This window comes from Periophthalmus magnuspinnatus, chromosome 17 (assembly GCF_009829125.3).
Source record: "Periophthalmus magnuspinnatus isolate fPerMag1 chromosome 17, fPerMag1.2.pri, whole genome shotgun sequence".
Taxonomy (NCBI): Eukaryota; Metazoa; Chordata; class Actinopteri; order Gobiiformes; family Gobiidae; genus Periophthalmus; species Periophthalmus magnuspinnatus.
Window position 1 is genome coordinate 16746990 of NC_047142.1, and position 23725 is coordinate 16770714.

Consider the following 23725-nt stretch of genomic DNA (forward strand, 5'->3'; position numbering starts at 1 on the left):
GGCATCTGGAGAAATAACGAACAGTGTGATTGGTCTAACAGGTATCCAGACCTCAAACTCCAACCCTGAAGCCAGATGTTTGTAATCAAAAACACCTGGCTGTAATTGGGGCAGTCTTGCGTGATGTCACATAGTACTTGAAACTGCAGAAGCCACTGAAGTCGGCGCACACTTCAGTTTAGACGGTTTTGACCAGAAAGCTGCGAATTTACATAGTTTGTTCTGAAGTTGTCATATAATGAACCAGCAACTCCTCCAAAAATAAAAACCTGATACTAACCACATTCAAATATCGCATGTACATGAACTATTTTAGCAGAAACACAGTAATACAAATAAATTACAGTCTGCCCTTTTCAACAAACTAAATAACCACTTTGTATAAGCCTAACTGCCATTTTTGTGTTGGCTCATAATGCAGAGTTAAATTAAAGAGTGATTAGCACACAATAGGTGCCCTCGTTGACTCTTTAGTGCAAAATGAAATGCCAACAATTACATTTTGTTTGACATTTCCATTTCAAACCCACGTAACACACCATTTAAAAAGGTGCACTGTGTAACTTTTTCAGGTGGAATGCCCGCCACATGATTATCAAACATGTTATCGCTTTGCCTGGATGTTATTGGCATTAAACCGCTAATATTACGCTATCTTCGGATCCATCATTCGCAAATGTTTAACACTCAAACCCTGCATATTTAGGCTGAGTTCCACCTTGTGATGTCACGCGGTAACACAGAAAATGCCCCACTGTGTTTTTAAACCCTACATACCTGCAGTAGAATCATTTGGATGATTTCAGCCCTGGCATTACCCATGTCTACTGATTTTAAAAGGTAAAAGTTAGACATTAACTTGAAAACTAGTGCGTCATGACATCACAAGGTGGAACAGAGTGTTTCTCAGGATTTGGAGATGATAATAATGCAGGATTACTCAAACGTGTGAATGAAATCATAATCTCCAGGTATGTTTTTGAGAAGGCAACAACAACATAACGTAGCTTAAATCTCACAAGTATTAATTTTGTGTAATATAGGACTTTTAAACATATCCATGAAGACAAGCCGTTGACACTACTAGCCCGATTTACAGGTCAGATCTGTGCAGAGGTGACCCTGCTCGCAGTTTGAATGCATGTTTTGTGAATGTATTTTGCAGTCATAACGCCACTTGTAATTGAATGAATGCACAACGGATATATTTCATGACATATGACTTGTGGACAATTCCGGGTAAAGCAATAACATTTCCATGGAGACCAGAAAAGGTACACAGTGCAGCTTTAACTGCTTTTACTGTAAAATTTGAGGAGATCTTTCCCTTTATAATCTAGACTTTCCAAGGTAAAAGATGATGCATTGCCTGTTTGCTCTATTCTAATAATAAAAACACTGGGAGGAATGCATTAAGGTGAGTGTTTGAATAACTATAAAGAGCCACTTTAAGGAAATGCATTTGGCTCTCAAAAGGGAACAGGCTCCATTATAATTCCAATTAAAGCTCACAAAGGGAGTCTGGAGTGGTGCATAATTTGTGTCCATCAACTCTGGAAATGCTCGGAGGACTTCTCATTCCGTTTTTGTCTGTGGAATGAGTCCGAGACGCCAAATCCTACATACTGTAATGGTCCTAGAAAAGGGGAAATGGAAAATGACTTGTCAACACTGGGCATATGGACAGGTTTTTTTTGTTTTGTTTTAATGGAACTGACAGAAAAGTAATGGAGAACGCTGAAGTCGATTCATTTGGAAATAGCTTGTAATTGTTACCACTCTGTTACATTAGAGAAATAATTGGGATCATTTTTCTGTAGTATAGGGTGGTTTTGATTGTCTACGAAATCTTAATGTTGTTATAGCTCTGGGTTCATGTTCATATGGCCCAGAATTTTTAACGTAATTTTTAAATTTTGTTTACCTAGATCAATATTGTTAATCAATACTACAGCTAGTATTAAAATTAGATACTCAATAGACCAGGCATTAATTGATCACAACTAGTATAAGAGCCATACATCCATTTTCTTATCCAGGACCCAGTCTAAGCAGGGACTCCCAGACTTCCCTCACCCCAGACACTTCCTCCAGCTCCTCCATTGGGACCCCAAGGCATTTTCAGGCCAACCGAGTAAAATACTCCATTGTATTATTGTGTGCCATTTGTGTATGCATGCAAGAGGAAAACACATAATAACATATACAAATTGGGTTGGCGGTTAAATCGCAGTGCATAGTGTTGCCGTCTCATTGGGCAAGACACTTTACATACGTCCTCTATGTATGATTGTGTTTGAATGACTGCGTGACATTAGAATGGACAGTTCTCTGCATTATTATGACCACAAATGTACCTTTATAATATTTGTGCTCATAATACTGCAAGGAAAATAATGAAAATAACCCTGCATTTACATTGTTTTCAGTCAGAGTTTTGCCCTTGCTCCACTCACAAGATGGCTGCCGCATTTGCCACAGAGAACCCACATTCTACATAGGCTTTTAATAAATATTTGCTGGTATCCATGAACATACTACATTTAAAAACATAGATAAAATGCACTTGCTCCTACCCTGTCCGATCATTCTGTAATCTTGTTTTTACACATTGTTCAAGCGGATGCAAGACATATTTGAGTTATATAAATGAAATGCTTTATATTAAAATGTGACACTTAAGTCTGAAGCAAACACCAACATGAACAATAGTATTATTTGAACTGCCAATACAGAAACATATAAGCTTGTGATATTTCCCCAACACATATTATTACTTTTACCTCTCCTTCACCTTTTGCGCATCTCACTTTTATTGCTATATTTTTCCATTTGGGGGGCATTAGATAAAAAAAGACATTTAGACTGGAGCTGGCTCAGGTCTGGCAGACAAGGCGCTGAAATCTTGCCAATAAAAGGGCATTAGAGGAGCTGGTCAGAGGAGGCAGCGGGAGGGCTCTGATATAAGGCGGGGTACACATATTTCACTCCTCTGTGCTCCTTTGATAATGTCAAATCAAAGTGCTGTCCTCCTCACGGCAGGAACAAAAACACTGGATATGTGCTGGATTTGTCATCTTAAAGGGACAGCGCACACTTGTGGAATTTTACACTGACAAAATGCCTTCTCATATTTGCTGTATGTGGGCTAATGTTACTATTTACTGACTTCAACGAGTAAATTCTACTTTTCACAGTACTCTTCTAGCGTACCTTTACTCTTACTTGATGTTTTTTTCTTTTAAATTGAAATAACAGTGTTCTTGAGTAAAAGTTTGAGTTACTTGAACTGTGACAAAAGCTTTATGTTGATAATATGAAATGATCTGAACATCTGTTTCTTGAACAACTTCTTCAGATATGATTTAGTTTTTCTTATTTCTTATTGTCCATCCTTTGAAAGTACCAGGTTTTGTGCATTATTTTATGTTTTGCCCTCCAAATGATATTAAGTTTAAAGTATAAATCAGATTGCTACGTCCTGACAGTTACTCTTTAAGTTACTTTTCCCAAATACTACTCTTACTTGAGTAATTTCTTGGAGCACTACTTGTTCAACTAGAGTATTATTATTTTGAAGTACATTTTTTGGCTGCTCTACCCACCTCTGATAGACTGGCTCTTATTAAAAACACTGAGGTGGAAAAAGACTTTACCTTAATAACAAAAGCTAAACTACACATTATACTTCTGTCAAAGTACACGATTAAATCATTTCTCTCACATGTAAGTACAAAAGCATTATGCTTTCCGATGGGCTGTTTCCATGTAAATGAGCAGACACCTGGAGCTAGCTGCAGGCTTTGTAGACGTCCCCAGCTAAAACCCTCCCGTTAGACTGTTAGTATATGAAATAATACCATCCACTGTGCTGGGAAATGCTGCTACGCTTTACTGTTTATTAAAATAAGGAACTAGGGGAATCGACATTGACTTATTGCTTATTTAACCAGACAAACTGCCGGGGCTGCAGACGGAGTGCAGTAATTCGACAGCCCAAAGTGGTATAATGGCTCCGAGTGGCTCTTGTGCAAAGTGAAACGCATTTTGTCCCGACGTAAATACATCCGCTCCTGATGCTTTTTACTTGTAGCATGAAATATTCAGAAGATAAACAGCCCAAACATGTGATTAAGTGGGCAGTCGTCTGAAGCGGTTAGAGAGATATTGTTTGCCTACAGCAATACCTCTGAGTGGGTAAACACAAATGGTGTAAATTCAAACTCCCCATTGTGACTGTAATGTGTTTCTATCACTGAGGGGATTGCAGGAGTCATAAGGCATGTAGCTGAACTGATGGGTGCATGGGGAAAGAATATGGAAAGAATAGACATTTATTTTGCCAGACATTCATTTGCTCTATTTAAAAAAAAAAAAAAAAGTATATTGTTTAACTTTTACAACTCAAACATTCAAAAATATATTAGATTTTCTCATTATATGTCAAATGAATATATATCATCTTAAAAGTGCACTATGTCTTTTCTGGTGAAGAGTCTGCCACCTGCTTTTTTCCTGTAGATGTCATCGCTTTGCCAAGAATGTTCCACGATACGTTATTAATCTCACTTATCTCCATGGAGACGAGCAGGTGAGGCCATCAGGGGAAGCTACGGGTCAGATTTGTGAAGAGGTGACCCCACACAGTAAGAACGCAGGTTTTAAAAGGTATTTTTAAGCAATAAAAAAACACAATATATACGCAAGATCGATACAAGATACAGATACAGACATGATTTAATGCCACAAAAGATAACATTTCCATACCTTCAAAATTGAAATTACGCTGCTATGGATCAACCAAATATTGTTCAGTTGAAAAATAATATTTTTTTTAAGTGCATACAAAATATATTTCAAAAAGTATAGTATCGTAGTAGTTGTATTTGTAGCAGCAAAAGTAGTAGTATCAGAAATAATAGGTATATTTGATGCTATTAAATCAGTGCTGGTCATGATAATTGTATGGCTATAATAGTAGTCATAGTTAAGCAATTTCATATGTATTTTAACTTCTAGCTGATAACTCTCTCTGAAAAATCCAATTCCAAAGGTGATATTGTGCTTGCAAATTGCGCATGGGAGGGCATCTGACACTTTACATCCCCTTGACAGACACTTGCTCGGATACATCTCTTTTCTCTCCCGGTACGTCTGCGAGATTTAGGGTCAATGATTTCTAACCTGCAAGTCCGAGCGCCAAAGCAAACATTAACAAGTCTACAGACCTGGAATCAATCTACGGGAAAACTCTGTAGGATTACTTCCACCTTAGCCAATTCAAGTCAGTGTAAACCTATAGATCCATCACTCTTTGTATTATTCAGCGTGGATGTAGAGCAGAGCTGGAGGAGTTCATATTTGTCCGGGGCTGGTCTGGACGTATACTGTTGTGTCTATTTAAAGGTCATGAGGGTGTCAATGGAAGGAGTAACATAAGAGAGAACTGTGCAATATTAAACAGCCCTGGGACTATAGAGAGCAGAGTAGCACTTTGTATGCAGCTCCCTGAAGACGGGCTGTCCATGCTGTGTCATCTGTATTTGAGGTTTCTGTAAGGTCTAAGATTTATTTTTGTCATATTGTATGCATTTATATAATCAGCTTCTACCTTCAGAGTTTCCTATAGTCAAATCTGGCAACTCTAATATTATTTTAAAGAACACATATTATGCTAAATTGACTTTTTTTGCTTTTAATCATGGTAGAATAAAAAGTAAAAAAAAAAAAAAAAAAAAGTAAAGAAATCCATATCAAACACTTGAATTATGTGAAATTTTCCTGGATTGTGATGTCATATGCAAAGACCCTGCACAGTCCACAAATTATCGCCACTTGTTTTAAGGATTTCTACTATCAAACCAACATATCTGGACATGTTCCTCATTGGTTATAGCCTATATTAACTGCCTTCACTGTGGTAATTCCCTCTGCAGACAGTAGATGAAAAGCTGCACTATACTGAGTTGTTGTTGCGAAATGGTATCTTTATATTTTAAGTTCTAAATCATTCAATTTCAAAGCAGAGGTTCTCAAGACCAAGTTTAAAGGCCAATAACAATATAAGAAATGCATAATGCTTGTTCTTTAAATAAAATTAATTCCTCCAATCTGTTATAGTCTATAAAATGGACAGACACATTGAAAGCCAAGGCCTGGTTTCCCCTGGACACTGGCTCATGTGGCAGACAGCAGATGGAGCAGCACGTGTGTGGGAGTGACAGGGGAGACATGCACACTCGCCCTGGGACCTGCAGGACTATGACCCCGGCTGCTCCGTTCAAGACACGGCCATGTGCTACCAGCTCGACCAGGAAGGGGGACCGATGCAAACTGTACATCCACAACATGAGGACCATTTGAGGAGCAAAAATAACCACATTCAAAAGCTGTCCATACTGTAGATTTAAAGCGTTGATGGCTACTGTACATACTCATTTTGTTTAAGAGGCTTGTCAAGCTCGTAAACACAAATCTGTAAAGTGCTACAACAAAGCACTACTCATTCATTTTGGCATGATGGCACTCAGATAGTCCAAAAGGGTTGGATGACAGAAGGTGACTGGCAATTTATGTCTACAAACACCAATCATTCACATTCATAGACGTGTCTATATATGCGTCTATATAGGGAACTACAACAGAATGTACAGATGGGAAAGAGGGTTCAACCTCCAACTTTTTTTTTTTTTTTTTAACAATTTATTTGTACAGGGACAGTGTAAAACCAAAGACGCCTAATTTCCACCTGTAGTGGAAAGGTTGATAAATCTGAATATAGATGGACACTTTACTTTTTTTTATTTTTTTTATTTATTCATTCATGTATTTTTACATTTATCCAGGCGGTGCAGGTGCATCCCGGCTTGAGGCAGGTGGGGGTGCAGGACAGGTTCTTATTTAGTCTAACTGACCTTATAGTAGATTTTGTCCTCATTCTTTAAAGGGTCTGTAGTCACATTCCACGCATTTGAAACAAATGCATCTTGCCCCAATACAGATATATTGTATAAGCAGCTGTCAAGGTCAAAATAAGACCGTTGTGCATCAAAATCTAATGTCATTAATGTCAACAATCAATAAATGCATGCTAAAAATGCTAGTTGTTGTTAGATTTATCGTGATGGCAAAACTGCACCCAGGTCTGAAAGTTGTGAAAAGTGCTTATAAACTCATCACTGTGAATAACTGGCTCTGTGCACAGCAGTAGCTGGCTGGTTCCAATCAGAGGGACCGTCGGCCTGACCATTTTCACCTTCATGTAATGTCTATGAGGTTTTTGTAGAGTCGCTCTAAAATCAGTACTGACAGATCAGGCTGACAGAGCTACACGTGGATGTCACTAGCAGCGTGACAGACACTTTATAAATGCAGAGAAACTTCACCAGAGGACACCTCTGTTTACAAAGGCAGGTCTTTGTGTATCGCTGCTAAAGCTAATGCTAAATTCAGAGCCTGAGAAATATTTAAATGATTCCACAGACTGAAATAATCAACACCTACAAATAATCTGCTAGTCTTTTACACAAATTGTATTTTATTGTTTTGTTAGGTTTATTGTTTTCGTGAAAGTTTGCATTAGCATTGACACACAAAGACGTCCAGTGAAGTCTCCCCCCCTTTGCAAAAACCTCAGACATTTACAGCAGAAATGACGCACAGTCATTAGAGCTTGTAAGGCATAAGGTATGTGAGGAATAACTTTAGACCACTGCAAACTGTTTATATCATGTGTTAATAGAATACACCGAGTTACTTTAGTCAATTAGAGCAGAAAACCAGCCTACTCTTTCAATCGTCAGACTACACTTTTTGCACTTTTGAAATTTCTCTTTTGTTTCTGACAGTTCATTTTACAATCACAATTCCTGGTTATATTGGTATAAATCTGGGCTTAGATATGAACCCGGCTAATCAGGGTTAATCTGGCATCTCCATGGCAACAGAGACCGAGCGATTTACGGCGCAGTTTTGTTTTTATTCCGTAGATTTATTTCAGTGGAATGGGGCTTAGCTTAAGTACGGATCTCATTTTATGAAGTACCTCGCTGTGTACCGTGCGCCAACAAACAGACAGATGCAGCTAATTCCACCCAAATCAAAGTGACACATAACAGAAAGAACAATCTATTTGAAGTATTTTTTTTTTTTTTTTTTTCAAGCTTTGACTACAATGCAATACCACTTAGACGAGAAGAGGGAACAGTCTTTCTCTTATAATATCTCCATAACGCAAACAAAACAACTTCGAATTGCAGTTTTAATTCACTAAAGTTAACTTCAGGTTGGAAAATTTACAGTTAGTACACTAAAACAATATTCTATCTTGTTTAAAGGTGCATTACACAACTTTTCTAGTGGAGGGTTCGCCATCCCCCTGCCTCCATGGAGATTAACTGTGAGGAATGTCACATAGCGGCATTTTCTCTTCAAATGTATGTGTTTTTATTGCACAAAACACATTAAAAAACATGCATTCTTCACAGATCTGACCAGTATAATGCCATATAGCGGAATATTCAAAGCAAATCAACACATTCAGGACCAGTGCATACCTCATACTGTGTGATGATGCCGTAGGTCTGCGATGGCTCTCTCCACTTCAGGATGATCTTCTCCTCGTACGCACTGCCCTGAATGGACTCCAGGGGGATGGCACTGGGCACTGGGACACAGAGTAAAGAAATATGTGAAGAAAATATGTAAAATATGAAGATTTCTGCCTTTTTAATTCAACAATGAAAACATGTTTACTTACTTCAAGTTATCAGACGTCACTAACAACTAACGGTCAATGTAATCCCTTATTTTTCATTCAATTAAAAGCATCGCAAATACAAACTGTTACATTTCCTTCAACATGTTAACCCATCCTCTATTTTCTTCCGGACAGCAAACAGGATACCTCCGCAGCTCCTCACCGCAGTTCTAGTCAAGCGCTTTTTTTATTCATGTGTTACTTCAACAACGACAGACACAGGAAATCAACTCTACACAAGTCTCAAGGAACCCCACGCCCGCTAGATATAACAAACCCGCGGCCCTGCGTGACGGAAAGAGCTCGCTGTCAAGTCGGCTATGCACACATCTTTGGTCCCAAACTTAAAAGTACCAACTATTTCTTCACTCTCCCCTTCTGCAGTAGAGTCTAGTATCTCGTGGGGGAGTGATGCACAGACAGGAGTTGCCGGCTTGTAGATAAATGTGTAAAAAGAAAAAAAAAAAAGGCATCTCCACAATCATTCGGTTTGAAAGCAATTCGCGAGAGGGGTAAAAAGCTGGATTTCTTTAGCTGTGGTGCACTACAAGAGGGAAGATTAGCATCCTATTATCCCCAGAGGAGTGCTGGTGGTAGACTGGAGCATGTATGTTTGCAGCTCTGTCTGTGTAAAACTAAACGTAGAAAAACTTGGATTTGACTGACGGTGACTTCAAATAAACAAATGTGTGCTGGGTTTATACGCTCTTATAGAAAAGTGACTGCAACCATGGCTGTGTATATAAACAACAGATCAAAAAAAAATATCCAGAACTAAACCTGGACTAGAACTAGATCAACCAGATCACAGAGATGGGTTCCTGGAAGATGGGGAGATGGGGAGATGCCCAAGTTGTTTGTTATAATTTGGTGTTTTATTCTCAAGACAATTATCTAATTAGAAAGCAGAATGAGCCTCACATGAGTCTCTCATTTAGGTTACCGGTTTCAATCCGAAAATGACTCTTTCCGATCTGAATTGTCACTACCTAAACCTGCAGCCAAACATTGATCTAGTTGAGCTAGTGCAGCCTCTGTAGCTCAGTGAGTGAATTCTGGAGGCTCTGAGCTTTCACATGAGGCCTGTCCATATACTCAGAAAAACTTGGATTATATTAAAGTAGGACTAAACATCTGAACCCCCTCACACTGAGAAGAGAGTGATGAGGGAGGAGAGGCGGGGTCTGGAAGTGTTTGCAATCAGAAGCACATGGCTGTAATCAGGGCAGTCTTGCGTGATGTCACCAACTACAAGTAGTTGTAGTGGCTACTGGAGGCAGCACACACTCAGATTTATGTTTTTTACCAGAAAGCTGTATGTAATGTATGTAGGTCATACTAAAACTGCCAAAAAATGAAAAAAAAGCATATACACTATCATTATGATTGAATAAAAATGGAGCAGAAAACCCTCTCACCGTCCTCGTCGGTCTGCACCTCCAGCTCGGTGCTCTCCTTGATCCCCTCCGAGTTGCTGAGCACCAGTTTGACGCTGAGGTTGGTGAAGGGGGTCAGGTTATGAATGGTGTGCTGCGGGTTTCTGCTCTGCGTGTCGTAGCAGATCTCCTCCCTGGCCTCCTCTTTGCCCCCCGCGGGCCTGGAGCGGTACTGCGCAGTCAGGTTGTACGTGTGGCAGCGTGTCACATTGTAGCCCACCGGTTCCCAACGAATGGTCACCTGCCGAGACTGCACCTCCACCACCTCCAGTTTACGCGGGCCGTGCATGGGCTCTGTGAGAAACGGGGACAAACACAAGGGATTAGAACAAAAGCAACAATTTGAGTTTTCATCGAAAGAAAGCTTATGTTTTTCATTTGTGGGAGATAGCCACATTTCAAATTGACCTTTATAACTGGCATATGTTGTCTGAAATGTTCCACAGTAAGCTTTAAAGAGCATATACACCATTTTCTGATTCATGTTATAATGTTGTTTACTCATCAAAACATACCTGGAGTTGTGTTTTCTTTCACTCAGAACTCTGCATATTTAGGCTGCATTCTTCTCTCAAACTGAAAACATGTGGTAATACAGGAAGTGCTCCATTGTGTTTTTAAACACCATTCACCTTCACTAGAATCATTTGGATGATTTCAGCCCTGACATTTTCTATCTCTACTGACCTAAACATGTATGAATGACACAAAACACAACTCCAGGTATGTTTTTGAGGAGGTAACAACATTATAACATGACAAAGCTCACAAGAGTCAATTCTGTGACTAATTTAACCCCGTTTGTAGCATTTAATTAATTGTAGGTGTCTTTTATTGCTCAAAAAGGAAAGGGAAAATATTCATTCTTTCTGAAGGGCTTGCCTCTCCACAGATCTGACCTTAACTGCCCTGGCTGCGCCATCTATGTCTTTTTTTTATTTTATTTTTTTATGTCACAATGTGAAATATTCCAGGAAAATCAACAGCATGCTCATGGAGTAATGTGTACCCTATACTAAAAAGTAACATAGTACACCTTTAAAATAAGACCTTTAAACTAATGTCAAGAAAATATGGCCAAACTGAACATGGGGTGAGGTTTCACTTTTCCTTAGTTTAACAAAATAGACAGATGGATATACCAGAAAGTGGGTTGTGATAAAACCGATATGAAGACAATTAGCCAAGTCTCCACTGGTTTTATTACAGCCAATACTACATGTGTATATTTAAACTCATTTGATCCGGAAACCAAACACCGCAGTCAGGAGGAATGATCCAATTCTGTCTTTTGTACCTTTAAAGAAGCAAAGTGTGCAGAGCCATCCTGAACACCACTTAGAGAGACCCAAAGCCAGGTACAGGCAGGTACTTTCAATAAAACCTCTCAAATGAACAGGACTTATGCCGATACACACACAGAGACAGAGATAGACAGAATATTTCTGACTGGACCCCAGAGACGGAGCCCATGTATTTTTTCTTCATTTGAACACAATCAAATTTGGGTCGAGTTCAGCCAGTATTTGATGGAGGATAGAGAAGAATTCAGAGCGTCACACTTACAAAAATAAAATAAAATTTCTATAAAAGTACGATTCACTGTGGAATTTTGATTTTGAATTTTTTGAAAGAAACATTTGCATAACTTGTTGAGTGCATGTGATTAGTATTAGTTATGAATAATTAATTATTTTATTTATTCATTATTCTTATCCAAAGCACAGACTGTCTTTTTGTCCCTATAGGCAAGACACAAAAACAAGTTTGTGTTGAAAAGTGTAAGGAAGGGCATCTGGACAAAAAAAAAAAAAAAGAAAAAAAGAACAGCATTAACAAGCAAACAATTTTCTCTAGCTAAAAAAATGAAAGAGAGAGATGATAGATAGAAAGATAAAATGACAGAAAAATGTTGTTTCAGTTGAAAATAAAAATTGAAAGTTTAAATTGAAAACTTATTTGTAAAAAATATATATAAAAATAAAATATATAAATAATAAATATTAAAAAACCTCAAGCTTATTGTTATTATTATTATTATTATTATTATTATTATTATTATTATTATTTAGATCGCATTTCATTTGCTGTGCAGTACTGTAGCCTCATTGTATTCCAGAGTTCAGTTCGAAACATAGAAACAGAAAAAATAAAACTGTCAAATTGAAACTAATCATGCAAAATCAAAACAAACAAATTATCATGCAATATTATATAAAATCAACTTTTTGTTAAAACATTGTTCCCTCATCAAAAACATGTCTGAAGAGGTTTTCATCCATGCATGTTTGAGTATTTTAGTGACCTCTCCCGGGCCCTATTAAAACACTCCTTATGGTTAGCTTTAAGATTCTGTCCAAAGCTCCACCCACAGGCATATGTCACCTATCCTCACGCAGAGCAATTTTTTCCATAAGCCTAAAAAAACAATATACTACAACTTCACAAACCTGATGTGCATTAGTTTCATTAGTGGAATGCACGCCGGCTGTGCTGTGATAGGGCTCTGAAGGGGGAGTGGCTTAGCGCTGAGAGCAAAGGGGAGACCTCAGAGCGACAAAACTCAAATTAAACCTTTTAACATGTTGCTTTGGATTTTCAAAACAATAAATGATGATCCAAATATGTTACGTGTTAGCAGTTATTACTCTGTGTATTAACTAAATGACATTGAAAGTTCTGAAGTTATTTGAGCGAATAGATATGATTTCTACAGTGCGATCTTGTAGCCACATTGCGTTTTGCTATATTTCAGCTGTGCAAAGTCTCAGTGGGAGACATATCATCCCTTCACAGCTCCCTTCATAGCGTTCCTTTCCTCTGTGCTCTGTATATGTTTTGGTGCCTTCTTTGGTCAAACCCAGTAGCAAGCGGCTATTAGCCCCTCACTGCTCCAGTCTGGTGCATGCAGCATGGACACAACCCCCACTGTCAAAGCTATCACCCTCTAATCACTATACACCAAGCCTTCTCACCTTGTCTCCCCCATTTTCTCCACCCCTCAATCCATTCCCCTCTTCCTTTTTTCCCTCCATCTCTGCTCTAGCCGTTCCTAGCAGGCTCCCCCGTTGCCTCTCCTTTCCTTCAGGGAGCATAGAAAGCAGGGCCCTGGCACAGACGTAATAGGATCAATTTCCATTCCAGGTTAAATTCGCAGTCCATTTCTCGGGAACTTAACACTTTACCACCTATTAGGAGGAAGCCTGGGCCGAATCAGGCTCGGGCCCCCAGGAGACGCAAGCCAGAGGATGGGGCCCGTGTTTAGCATTCAGGGGGAGCACTGGGGTGAGGTGGAGTCCTGCTGCTGCTGACTATCTGCACTGTATACGAGCAAGACGAGATGCTGGAAATGGTGACATTCAATTACAAAGATTTGGGGTGTGGAAAATAGTTTATAGGAGCCGTGTGTAAGATTTTGACTTAAAATAACATAAATATGGCCTTATTGTGGCAAAAGTGGGCGGGGTGGGATAAAGTCAGTGAGATGTCCATATACTCAGAAAACTTGTATGTGTCTTCTATGTGCAGGTTATGGCACTTGGCAACCCAGGTTTAGCTGTGCTTGTAATAACTTTTAAAAACTGCAAGAGGTTACAGTGCCTTTAGTGTGAATGTCAAACACAACTCCATGTACGTTTTTAATAAGGCAACAATATTCATGGTTAAAACCTCAACAAAAAAAAGTCCATTTAGCATAACATGTTTTTAAAGCACATTTCCAGACACAAGAGTTTGTATTTGCAGTGTAATTACGACACTAAAAGCAAATATTGCAGATGTCTTCTTGGTACTACGCAGCTCTTGTCTTTTTCATTTATCAAATACTCGAGAGGAAATTCAGCGCAATCTCCCACAAAGGCACCGACAAAGACATTGACAAGGTTTCCCTGTTATTGCGAGGCTAATCTGTAGACACAGGCTTACTCAACCTAGTCCTGCTTTACTGCCAATCCAGGTACAGTGCAGATGGGGCAGATAGAGGAGCGTCTCTCAGGAAATTGGGTCATAGCAGAAGACAAGCGCAGGAAGATAACGCAAGACGAGGGGTAAAAAACGAAAGGAGGGAAAGAGACGTCTGCGGGTTTGAATGAAAAGACGGGGCGCTTTTATTTTCGCGGAGAGGAACAACCGAGATGGGATGTTTTCTGATTCTTTTATGGAACACATGAAATGGTATTAGGAGAGAGACGGGGAGAAAGAGAAAGAGAGAGAGGGGGAAAGAGGGAGGAGGGGGAGACAGAGTCAGATGGAGAGAGAAAAGTAGTGCTAAAGAAAGAGAGATTGTGAGAGAGAAGTACAAGGAGGAAGAGGGAGAAAGAGGACGAGAGAAAGAGCAGGAGAGAAAGAGAGAAGGGAAAGAGAGGAGGGGAAGAGAGGACGGAGCGAGGCAGAGATAGAAGGAGGAGAGAGCAAGGAAGAAAGAGGGAGAGACAGACAAGGGAGAATAAAAAAGAAGGTAGAGAGAAGCAATGGGAGAGGGAGATAGACAGAGGGGAAGAAGTGAGAGAGTGGGAGAGGGGTTAGAGGACGGAGAGAGAGAGGCAGGCTACAAAAGAGCTACTAAAGATGAAGTGTATCTGGGAAAGAAAAACATCGTTCTTTCATGGGAGGGAGAGAGCTAATTAGCCTGATGTTATACCGAGCAGCCATAATCGTTCAATATGGTGCGGTCTCTTTCTAAAGTTTAAAGTCGAATAAATATTGCAGAGAAGTCTTTTTTGCCATATAGTTTTGTTTTTTTCTTACACTGTAGAGAAAAAAAAAAGTTAAATTACCCAATTATAATGCAAGTAAAGCAGTAATATGTAATAATATGGAACTAAGAAAACCAAAAACTATATAAGCTACATATCTGAAATGTTTTCAGCTCAGTTTTGGTTGGTTTAACAGTGATTCTCAAAGAGGGGTCTGGTGATCGAGGCTTGTGTTGCAGGTCGCCCAAACTTAAATATCACCGTTTCTTACAATCTCAAACGTACTGTAGTTGATGGAAACGACTACACCGAGAAAATTAGGGCCATTGGGAGCTGATCTTTCATCCAAAGCTGGTTATAAACATGCTTTGAGATTCTGAATGTTATTGTGACGCTATCGTGGAGACAGATAAGGGACACCTCTGGCCTCAAAAGGAGAACCCCCTGCTCTAGAGGGCATCTATCGTCAATGCTCAATCGGTAACTATTTCATTTTATTTAATTTTAGTTTGTTTTATTTGGCAAAACAACACTCTGGAAGGCATGAATGATGAAAATGTTAGTAGATGAGAAAAATGATGACAGTTGTCCCTCGCTATAACGCGGTTCACCTTTCGTTGCCTCGCTGCTTCACAGATTTTTTTTGTGCTATTGTGCATGCTTTTTTACAGTGTATGTGTGTTCTGCGTCCTGATTGGCTAAGGGACTGCAGACCATTGTCCATCAGTCTCCTCTGTGCCGTCGCCTGTACAGTACAGAATGTGTTCAGACAAATTTACATAAATGTTGGCTCACAGTGTGACTCTGAAGTGCTGTATGTTTGCAAGTTTTCTCCTCGACAAAACCCACAACGTCGATGAACCGTTCCGCACCAACAAATGCACCTACGAAGGTTCGAACTTTGAGAGTGCTTAAACAAGTCTGTCTGAGAAAAGTGTATAAAGTGTGTGGTGAGGGGTTTTACAGGCTAAAAACATATATAATTGTAAAAAATAAAGCTGACTACTTTGCGGATTTCGCCTATTGCGGGTTATTTCAGAATGTAACTCCCGTGATAACATATTAATGACAAATCTAATTTAATTTTTAAATGACCCATATTACACTATTTTTTTTATCTATGCTATAATGCTGTTTCCTTATTACAAACAGACCTGGAGTTGTGTTTTGTTTCATTCACGCATGTTTAACACACAAATCCTGCATATTTAGGCTGTGTTCTTCTTTCAAAAACTCTGGTAATACAGGAACTGCTCCACTATGTTTTTAAACGCCATAGACCTTTACGAGAACTACTGGATGATTTTAGCCCTGGAATTTTCAATCTCTGCTGAACTAAAGGTAAAAGGTACCTTGCAAACTACCGCTTCATGACATCACAAGGTGGAACAGAGCATTTAGATGTTTGGAGATGTAGACAGACTAATAATAAAGGGTTACTCAAACATGTGTGAATGAAATAAAACAACTCTGGGTATGTTTTTGATGCGGTAAAGATATTCTAACATGGCCTAAAGCTAAAGAGTCAATTTTACATAATATAGGACCTTTAGTTTTACTCTTGTTTAGTCTTGGGGTGGAGAAAACCACTATTGAACTAAGGATACATTCTGGAAAGTTGACATGTGCAAGTATAACTTTGGTGAATTAGGGTCAAATTTGATTCGCCAAGTCAACGAAAAAACATGTCTTTAGACGATGGAAAAAGTCACTGCAAAACACACAGTAACAGAGGCACGACACGCAGACTTCCTCCAACTGTACAATTCAAAACCACCGTCCTACTTCTCCCAAGTATAATAATAACGATAATGAAAATAGCTTTGGAGTCGATACTTTACGCGTGTGCTCACAATCCATCACAACAAGCCACTCTGAGCCAATTTGAGCAAACATTCCCAAACAAACTCAAGAGATTGTTAAACAGAAAGAAAGAAAAAAAACAGGCAATGGTTGAAAAGAAACTGCCCCTCTTTGCACCAGCACGATATGTGCAAAGCCATCCAGAAAATAGGAGCTTAAACCCCTTTATTTGCGGAACTATCTGACGTCCACAGTCCCCGGGCAGTGGTTACACTAAAGGGGCAGAGAAGTGCAGCGCGGCCAGGCACAGAAATCAAATTAAGCCGGATGCACGAACGGTGACAGGATGCACCAAAGTGTGGATGTGAGGGAGGCGGAGGGGAACGGGCATCTCCGGAGTAGGGGGTTGAGAGATGGGGAGTAGGGACGGTTGAAAAGTGGGAAGGACATCTTATGGTATTGTATCGGCTCTTACAGTGCTTACGTTAGCTCCAGTGCTTTTTCAATAGGGGAGTTGACATCTCAAACAATGAAAAACCAAAAAACCAGGGCTGTTTTGGCGACTGACGACCACTCGACCGCACGAGAGTAACACCAGAGCCTCGTTAGAAAACACTGTAAAACATGGAGCACTGTTTTGCTTAGATTATGAACATTAGCGATTGGCAGAGATGCATAAATCTAACAATATTCTGCACAATAATGCCCCAAAAATACACTACACCAGTCAACACACTCTCATTTATTTTTTTCATTGAAGGCAAACTAAAAAAAAACTTCAAATAACACAAAAATGGTTAAAATGGATTTTTAAAAATATGTAAAATTAGCCACCCTTTGCTTTAAACCCTGGTTTGCACTATTTGCTGTGTCTTGTGCCTTGTCAGGGTCAAGAAATTCCGTGGAGTGAAAACCGTTTCAGGAGATGTCATCATGAAACTGATTTAAAGGCCAAGTATTTGTAGCACTGTCAACAAAGCAAAGGGCAGACAATTTGAGCGTTTGAATCTAAAATATTTTTCATTTTACTTTCTTTACTACATAACTCCATACATCTTGCGTCATATATTTGATGTCCTCTGTATGCATATAAAACGTAGAAAGTATGAAACAGAAGAAAAAAGAAACACTGAATGAGAAAGTGTATCCAAACTTTTGACTGGTGGTGTGGAGCAGGTTTACAATAACATTTTTGTTTCATTTCACCAAGGCCCATAAATCATACATGCCTTACTAAACTTTAGAAACGGATGCTGTCTACAAATGTCAAAATTAATATTATTTTACCATCCTGTTCAAAAGTACCAGGCCGTGTGTGCAGAGATTCTAAAGATGCCACTTCTTGAAGGGTCTGTTGGTTTAGACTTAAGGCTCCATACTATGTTAAGACTATTTTTTATTATTTTTATTGACCTTACTTATAATGCATGCCTTATTTTTAATGTATCATATCTTATTTACTTTTATTATGCATTGTTTTATGTTTCACTAAACCACTGAAGCAAGTTCCTAGTTTGTGAATTCACTGGCAACAGCAATGCAACCGATTCTGTCTGATTTATAGAATATTCCCCCCATGAAAAACAACACCTGGAGATATTTCTTGTCTCTTGTTTTTAAGTGATTTTAATTTATTCTAATTTTAAAAGGTCCTATATTGTGCAAAAATGGTTTATTGCGAACTTTAAGCCATGTTATAATGCTGTTACCTCCTCAAAAACATACCCAGAGTTGTGTTTTGTTTCATTTATATATACTTGAGTAACCCTGTATTAGTCTGTCTACATCTCCAAAGCTCAAAATGCTCCGTTCCACTTTGTGATGTCATTCAGTGTTAGTTTTCAACAGCTGCATTTTACCTTTTGTTCAGTAGAGATTGACAATTCCAGGGTTGAAATCATTCCAATTATTCAATTATTCAATGGAACAGAGTGGTTTCCATTTGAGAGAAGAACTCAGCCAGCAGGGTTTGTGTGTTAAATGTGTGAATGAAACAAAACAAAACAAAAATCCAGGTGTGTTTGTCATGAGGAAACAACATTATAACAAAAGTGATATATAGAGGCCCTTTAATATTGGTTTAGGCCAGAGGTGGGTAGTAGTATTTAGCAGTAGTAGTATGTAGTAGTTGCATCTACGTGAGTAACTTTTTAAAGAAATTGTACTTTTCAGAGTACTTTTCAAGCAGCATACTTTTCCTCCTACTTGAGTAATATTTTTATTGAAGTAACAGTACTCTTCCCATTGTAAGTTGATAAGTGACAAAAGCTTTATTTTGACAATATGAAATGATTTGAACATTTGTGATTCTTGCTCCAGTCCTTCAGATATGGTTCAGTTTGTCTCGTTTTTGTGTCTGTCCTTTGAAAATACCAGATTTAATGTTCTGTCCATCAAATTACATTAACTTTAAATTATAAACAGTTACTCTTAAGTGGTGGTTTTCTCAAATACTTTTTTTACTCTTACTTGAGTAATTTCTTGGACCACTACTTTGTACTTTTACTTGAGTAATATTATATTGAAGTACATGACTCTACCCACCTCTGGTTCAGTGCCAGTTGTATCCTGATTTAGCCTTTTTATGTTATGGATTAGATCTCGTTTACAGATTCGTTACAAGTTTACACCTGTCTGCGTTTACTAGATTAGTCCTAATTTATGAGCTGAGCAGATGTAGTCAGGTCAGAGCGCTCCGCTAGTCCTTGTTTTGTCCTTGTACTCCACCATTACCATTCCCGCTTTATAACCACACTGCTTTTGAAAGCCGAACAAGTTTTCCCCAGCACACCCAAGGATACAGCCTGCCTTGCATCTTTGTTATTGATAATGTCCACTGTGCCGCGTTTGACCCGGTGGAGCTGCGCCAACGCGAGCAGCGCCACTTTGGGACGAATAATGACACAAGAAGTCATTGGTGCCAAATAAACAAGAACAGTGGGGCTTGGAATGAGTGCTTTCTGCTATAGATTTGTCTTTTATAGCTCGTACAAGCCGGCGGCCGCACTTGTCGCGAATGAATACAAATGATAATGGTTTGTAAGCGGCCCTCGCGACTGTACGATGTCTTCTCCCTGGAGTTCTTGTTGAGAAAAGGCTAATTGTTTGTTGCCCCGCTCAACGCCCCGCTGTGCAAATGCCAACTGTCTGAGGGGAGGCGGTGTACGAGTGTGTGTGGCAACCGCCCAATCACGGAGCTGACTCACGGTGACATCATCAACAACAAGGTGCATCATCCACAATAACAGACGATGGGAGGATTTAGAGAAAAACAAGCTCCAAGAGAAAAAGTTTCAACAATTACGATTTTGTTGTTGGATAAAATACCCACTTGCTATTATCCTGTGTATTTATTTAGAAGTTAAAGCTACGAGCAGTGAAGAGTAGTGTAGGCCTGTCACAATTACTATATCGAACAATATTTAGCTCAATATTTATCATTGGTATTTTTTTTTTTTTTTTTGCAAGATTGAGATTTTATTTTTGCGGTAATACGATAAGATTTGAGCTGTAGAGGGTTTAATAAGTCACTTCTATGGCTAATTATTGCTTTATTCATTCATCCACTTATTTTTTGCAACTCCGGCGTTTTAATAATACTGTATTTTTTTTTTTAAATGCCTTTATTGGGATTTTAAATGTATCAGTGGTATAAAAAAAGTTTCAATCTTATCGTTTATCACAGTATATCTCTACAACAATACATCATTTAAAATGTCATTGTGACAAAATGTACTATAACAATATTTGCCAATAACAATATCATGACATGATCCAAAATTGAAGTTGCATGTTCACAAATCAAAGTTCCCTTTTGTAAAGAACTACATTAAAAAGTATTTCCTCACATCCAGAATATAATTTGTTGTGCTTTTGATGATGATCGTGACTGTATCTGTAGAAATCTGCCCAATTTAACATGACATTTGAAAGAGACCTGTTGGAGATTCCATTTCTGTGGTTTACTGAGGGCACTCAACACCATCTCAGAAGTATAATACTCCCTACAACAGAAGCGGTGCCAGACTGGACTGCACTGGACTGGACAGCACTATTATAGCGTCTTGAGAGTTCATGTCAGCAGCAGCATCTATCGCCTCTTCTCTTCAACTCTCAGACTACAATTTATTCTACAACAAAACCAATATATAAGCATTCCTAATATAACAAACAGATATCATCATCGATACATTACCCAACCCGAATAAAGTTCTTGGAAAAACTAACTAAAAGTTACAATTTTCTAAATATATTTTGATTTAAAAGCAACAGCAGAATGAACTAAATTACGATCACAGGGGAGTTTATGATCTTCGTGCTCTGGACCTTCCCTTTGCCTTTCTGTGAAAAAGGCAATTAACTAACCAGCTAATGGTCAACCAACAAAGACGCTTCACTAACTAAAAACAAAAATTGCCTAAGCCAACCATCCAGAAAATTAAGTAGCTAACCATCCAGCCAAACAACCAATTAAATAAACACATTCATAATATACAACCTTTAAAGAAGACGTATTGTGCTTGTGTCTGCTATATAGTTATGATCTACGACACCTGTGGATCATTATGTTATAATTTGGATATTTTAAATCATAATTTTGATCTAAAACGACTTAATAAAAGAAACTAGTCCGCTGACTTCTGTGTTAGAAAACTGTGGTGCCCAGTGGGAGCTGTAAACGTCATCACAACAAAGACTCATGTAGCTTTTCAGCACCTCCAGTGGATAGATGTAGATGATACTAGATACGAGCAGCAGATTCTTTTGAGCATTTATACCAAAATGACAAACCAAAGCTGCTGAATGCTTCACGCAGCATCGATTAAGAAAATGAAAAATTGTAGAACGAAGTAAGTACAGAGCAGTGGGTGTGTACTGTGGCGGTGAAAATGGTGGTTGATTGGAGCAGTGACATCTTGAATAAAGATTACTCCAGCATGCATCAATCACTCTAGATACAACACCGAGAGGGTAAGTATGAAGGAAAACAACTATAACATGGATAAAAACTCTAAAGAGTTGATTTGTCAGAATAGCTCCACATTTTCCCTTGTCCCCGTGTATGGGCATGTACGCCACGTCTTATTTCGTGCGGGTCATGTAAAGTCAGTCCATGGCACAGAACAGCATGGGGGGCTCCTGCCTTTTTTATTGCTGCAATCTCGCCTCCTCTCTATCTGCCAATGTCCTCGTCCCCACTTAAAATGGAAACCCGGGAGTCGCGGCGCCTTTGATATGCCTTATAAATCCTGCTGTGCATCAATGGAAGTGGCATAGTCATTTTCGGAGAGGCCAATATCCCTGTGTGAATGACAACTGATGAAAAAAAGCTATCAGGCCTCAGCACAGTGACAAGCTAGTTTAGATTTTTATTGAGCGCGCTGTAAGAGGCTTGGTATCAAAACTGCAAGGACAAAGAATAACAACACGGCTAAGGAAAAAAAAAATCTATACTTAAGCGAAAACAAAATTCTTACAAGCTAGCACACACCCGCGGTGACATTGGGGCGAAAGCGTTAAAAATATGGCGATATTTTCAGGTGGAGTACAGTTATAATAATGGAAAAACACACCCTACAGGAGAATTACATACAATTTTTATATTTTATTTTATTATGCTGGGGATCTATTGAGTCGTATTGGTATTCTGGACCAAACCTCACCTGCCCCATCTGTGCTGAAGTAATTGAATAATTTGAATTTGACATTTACATGGGAAGCTATTGAGGAGGGCCTGCTCGTCATTACAGCCTGACATTTAAATAATGTTTTTAGCAATTATCTGCACATTATTGGCTCTTGTTAATATGAATGGCGGGGTTGAGTGCTTGTTGCTTACGCCGCTGTAGCTGCTGTGGCGACAATGTGATTTCACAACACAAAACAACAAAAAAACCCACAAATAATGCATTGCAGTTGGGGCCATTGGTTCTACTGGGGCTGGAAATGGAGCACTCAGCCCCTGGTAGAGGCTCACATTAGTCGTGGATGGAAAGGAACAAATTGGGCATGTCCGGAGCAGCGCCACTTCACAACAACACAAGGCTGGGGGCAACTAGAGGTTGCCGCCCCCCCCCCCCCCCCAAAAAAAAAATAAAAAAAAAAATATATATATATATATATATATATAAATTGTAATAAAATAAATAAATCATTAATTTAAAAAAATACAAAAAATAAATAAATAAATACATAAATACATAAATAAAAACAAATAAAATAATAATAAAATAAAAATAATAAAAAATAAAAATCCCTGCATACTTCCTGTTGTGTCAAGCCATAAATGGTTTTCAGATTTCTGTAAACATTTGGAGGATGTTTCCCTCATTAAAAACATTGAAAAGATATATTTTCTTTTACAGTTTTACTCACTATGGCAATGTTTGTCATCGTGTGGAGGACACAGACCCCAACCCACTGTGCCATATATAACCCAAAAATGAACCCAAAATACGTACTTGTCCCTGGTCATTAAAAAATAGCTTGATGGGATTTTTCCTTCAAGATGAAATGCAATGAATGCACTGTGCTATGCTGCATTTATCAGTAGCAGAGTTGGGAGTGTTCATCCACTGACCCAAAGGTCTGAGGTTCAATTCCTGGTCCCTCCATTCTGCAGCCAAAGCAAAGGAGATAAGTGATGATGTCTCTTCCGGGTCCAAACAGAAACTTCACATCTGATTTCTGGCTTTTGTTCTTGATCACCTTTCAAAAGTATATGCTGAACCACAAATTGTATCAAATATGCAAATAATGTGATAATAATCTAACATAATATAGGATTATCAGAGTGTATATGTCTCTAACTGCCCTTCACCGCTAACAGTATCTTAGCCTAGCCTAGCTTCTTACCTCAACCTCCCTCATACAGTTTCAAACACTGTTATAACCATAGATGCATACTTAAATGAGTCTTTTTTTCTTTCTTTTTTTTTGTATGAGATGTGTCATATCTGAAAAAAAATATATATATATATATTTTAAACATGTTAAGTATTTTCAATCAGCTGATGGACCCAGAAGTGGCATCA

General features: G+C 38.7%; 1 protein-coding gene across 4 annotated transcripts in view; it reads right to left on the minus strand.

The window, feature by feature from the left end:
• ptprma (protein tyrosine phosphatase receptor type Ma) overlaps positions 1–23725 on the minus strand; it is a 337914-nt gene that overhangs the window by 156388 nt on the left and 157801 nt on the right. For all 4 annotated transcript variants that reach the window (XM_055228666.1, XM_055228668.1, XM_055228667.1 and 1 more), the window contains exons 8-9: positions 10177–10488; positions 8556–8665 (exon numbers count right to left, since the gene is read on the minus strand). In XM_055228666.1, coding sequence (XP_055084641.1) covers positions 8556–8665; positions 10177–10488 — 422 coding nt within the window. The remainder of the gene's footprint in view (positions 1–8555; positions 8666–10176; positions 10489–23725) is intronic.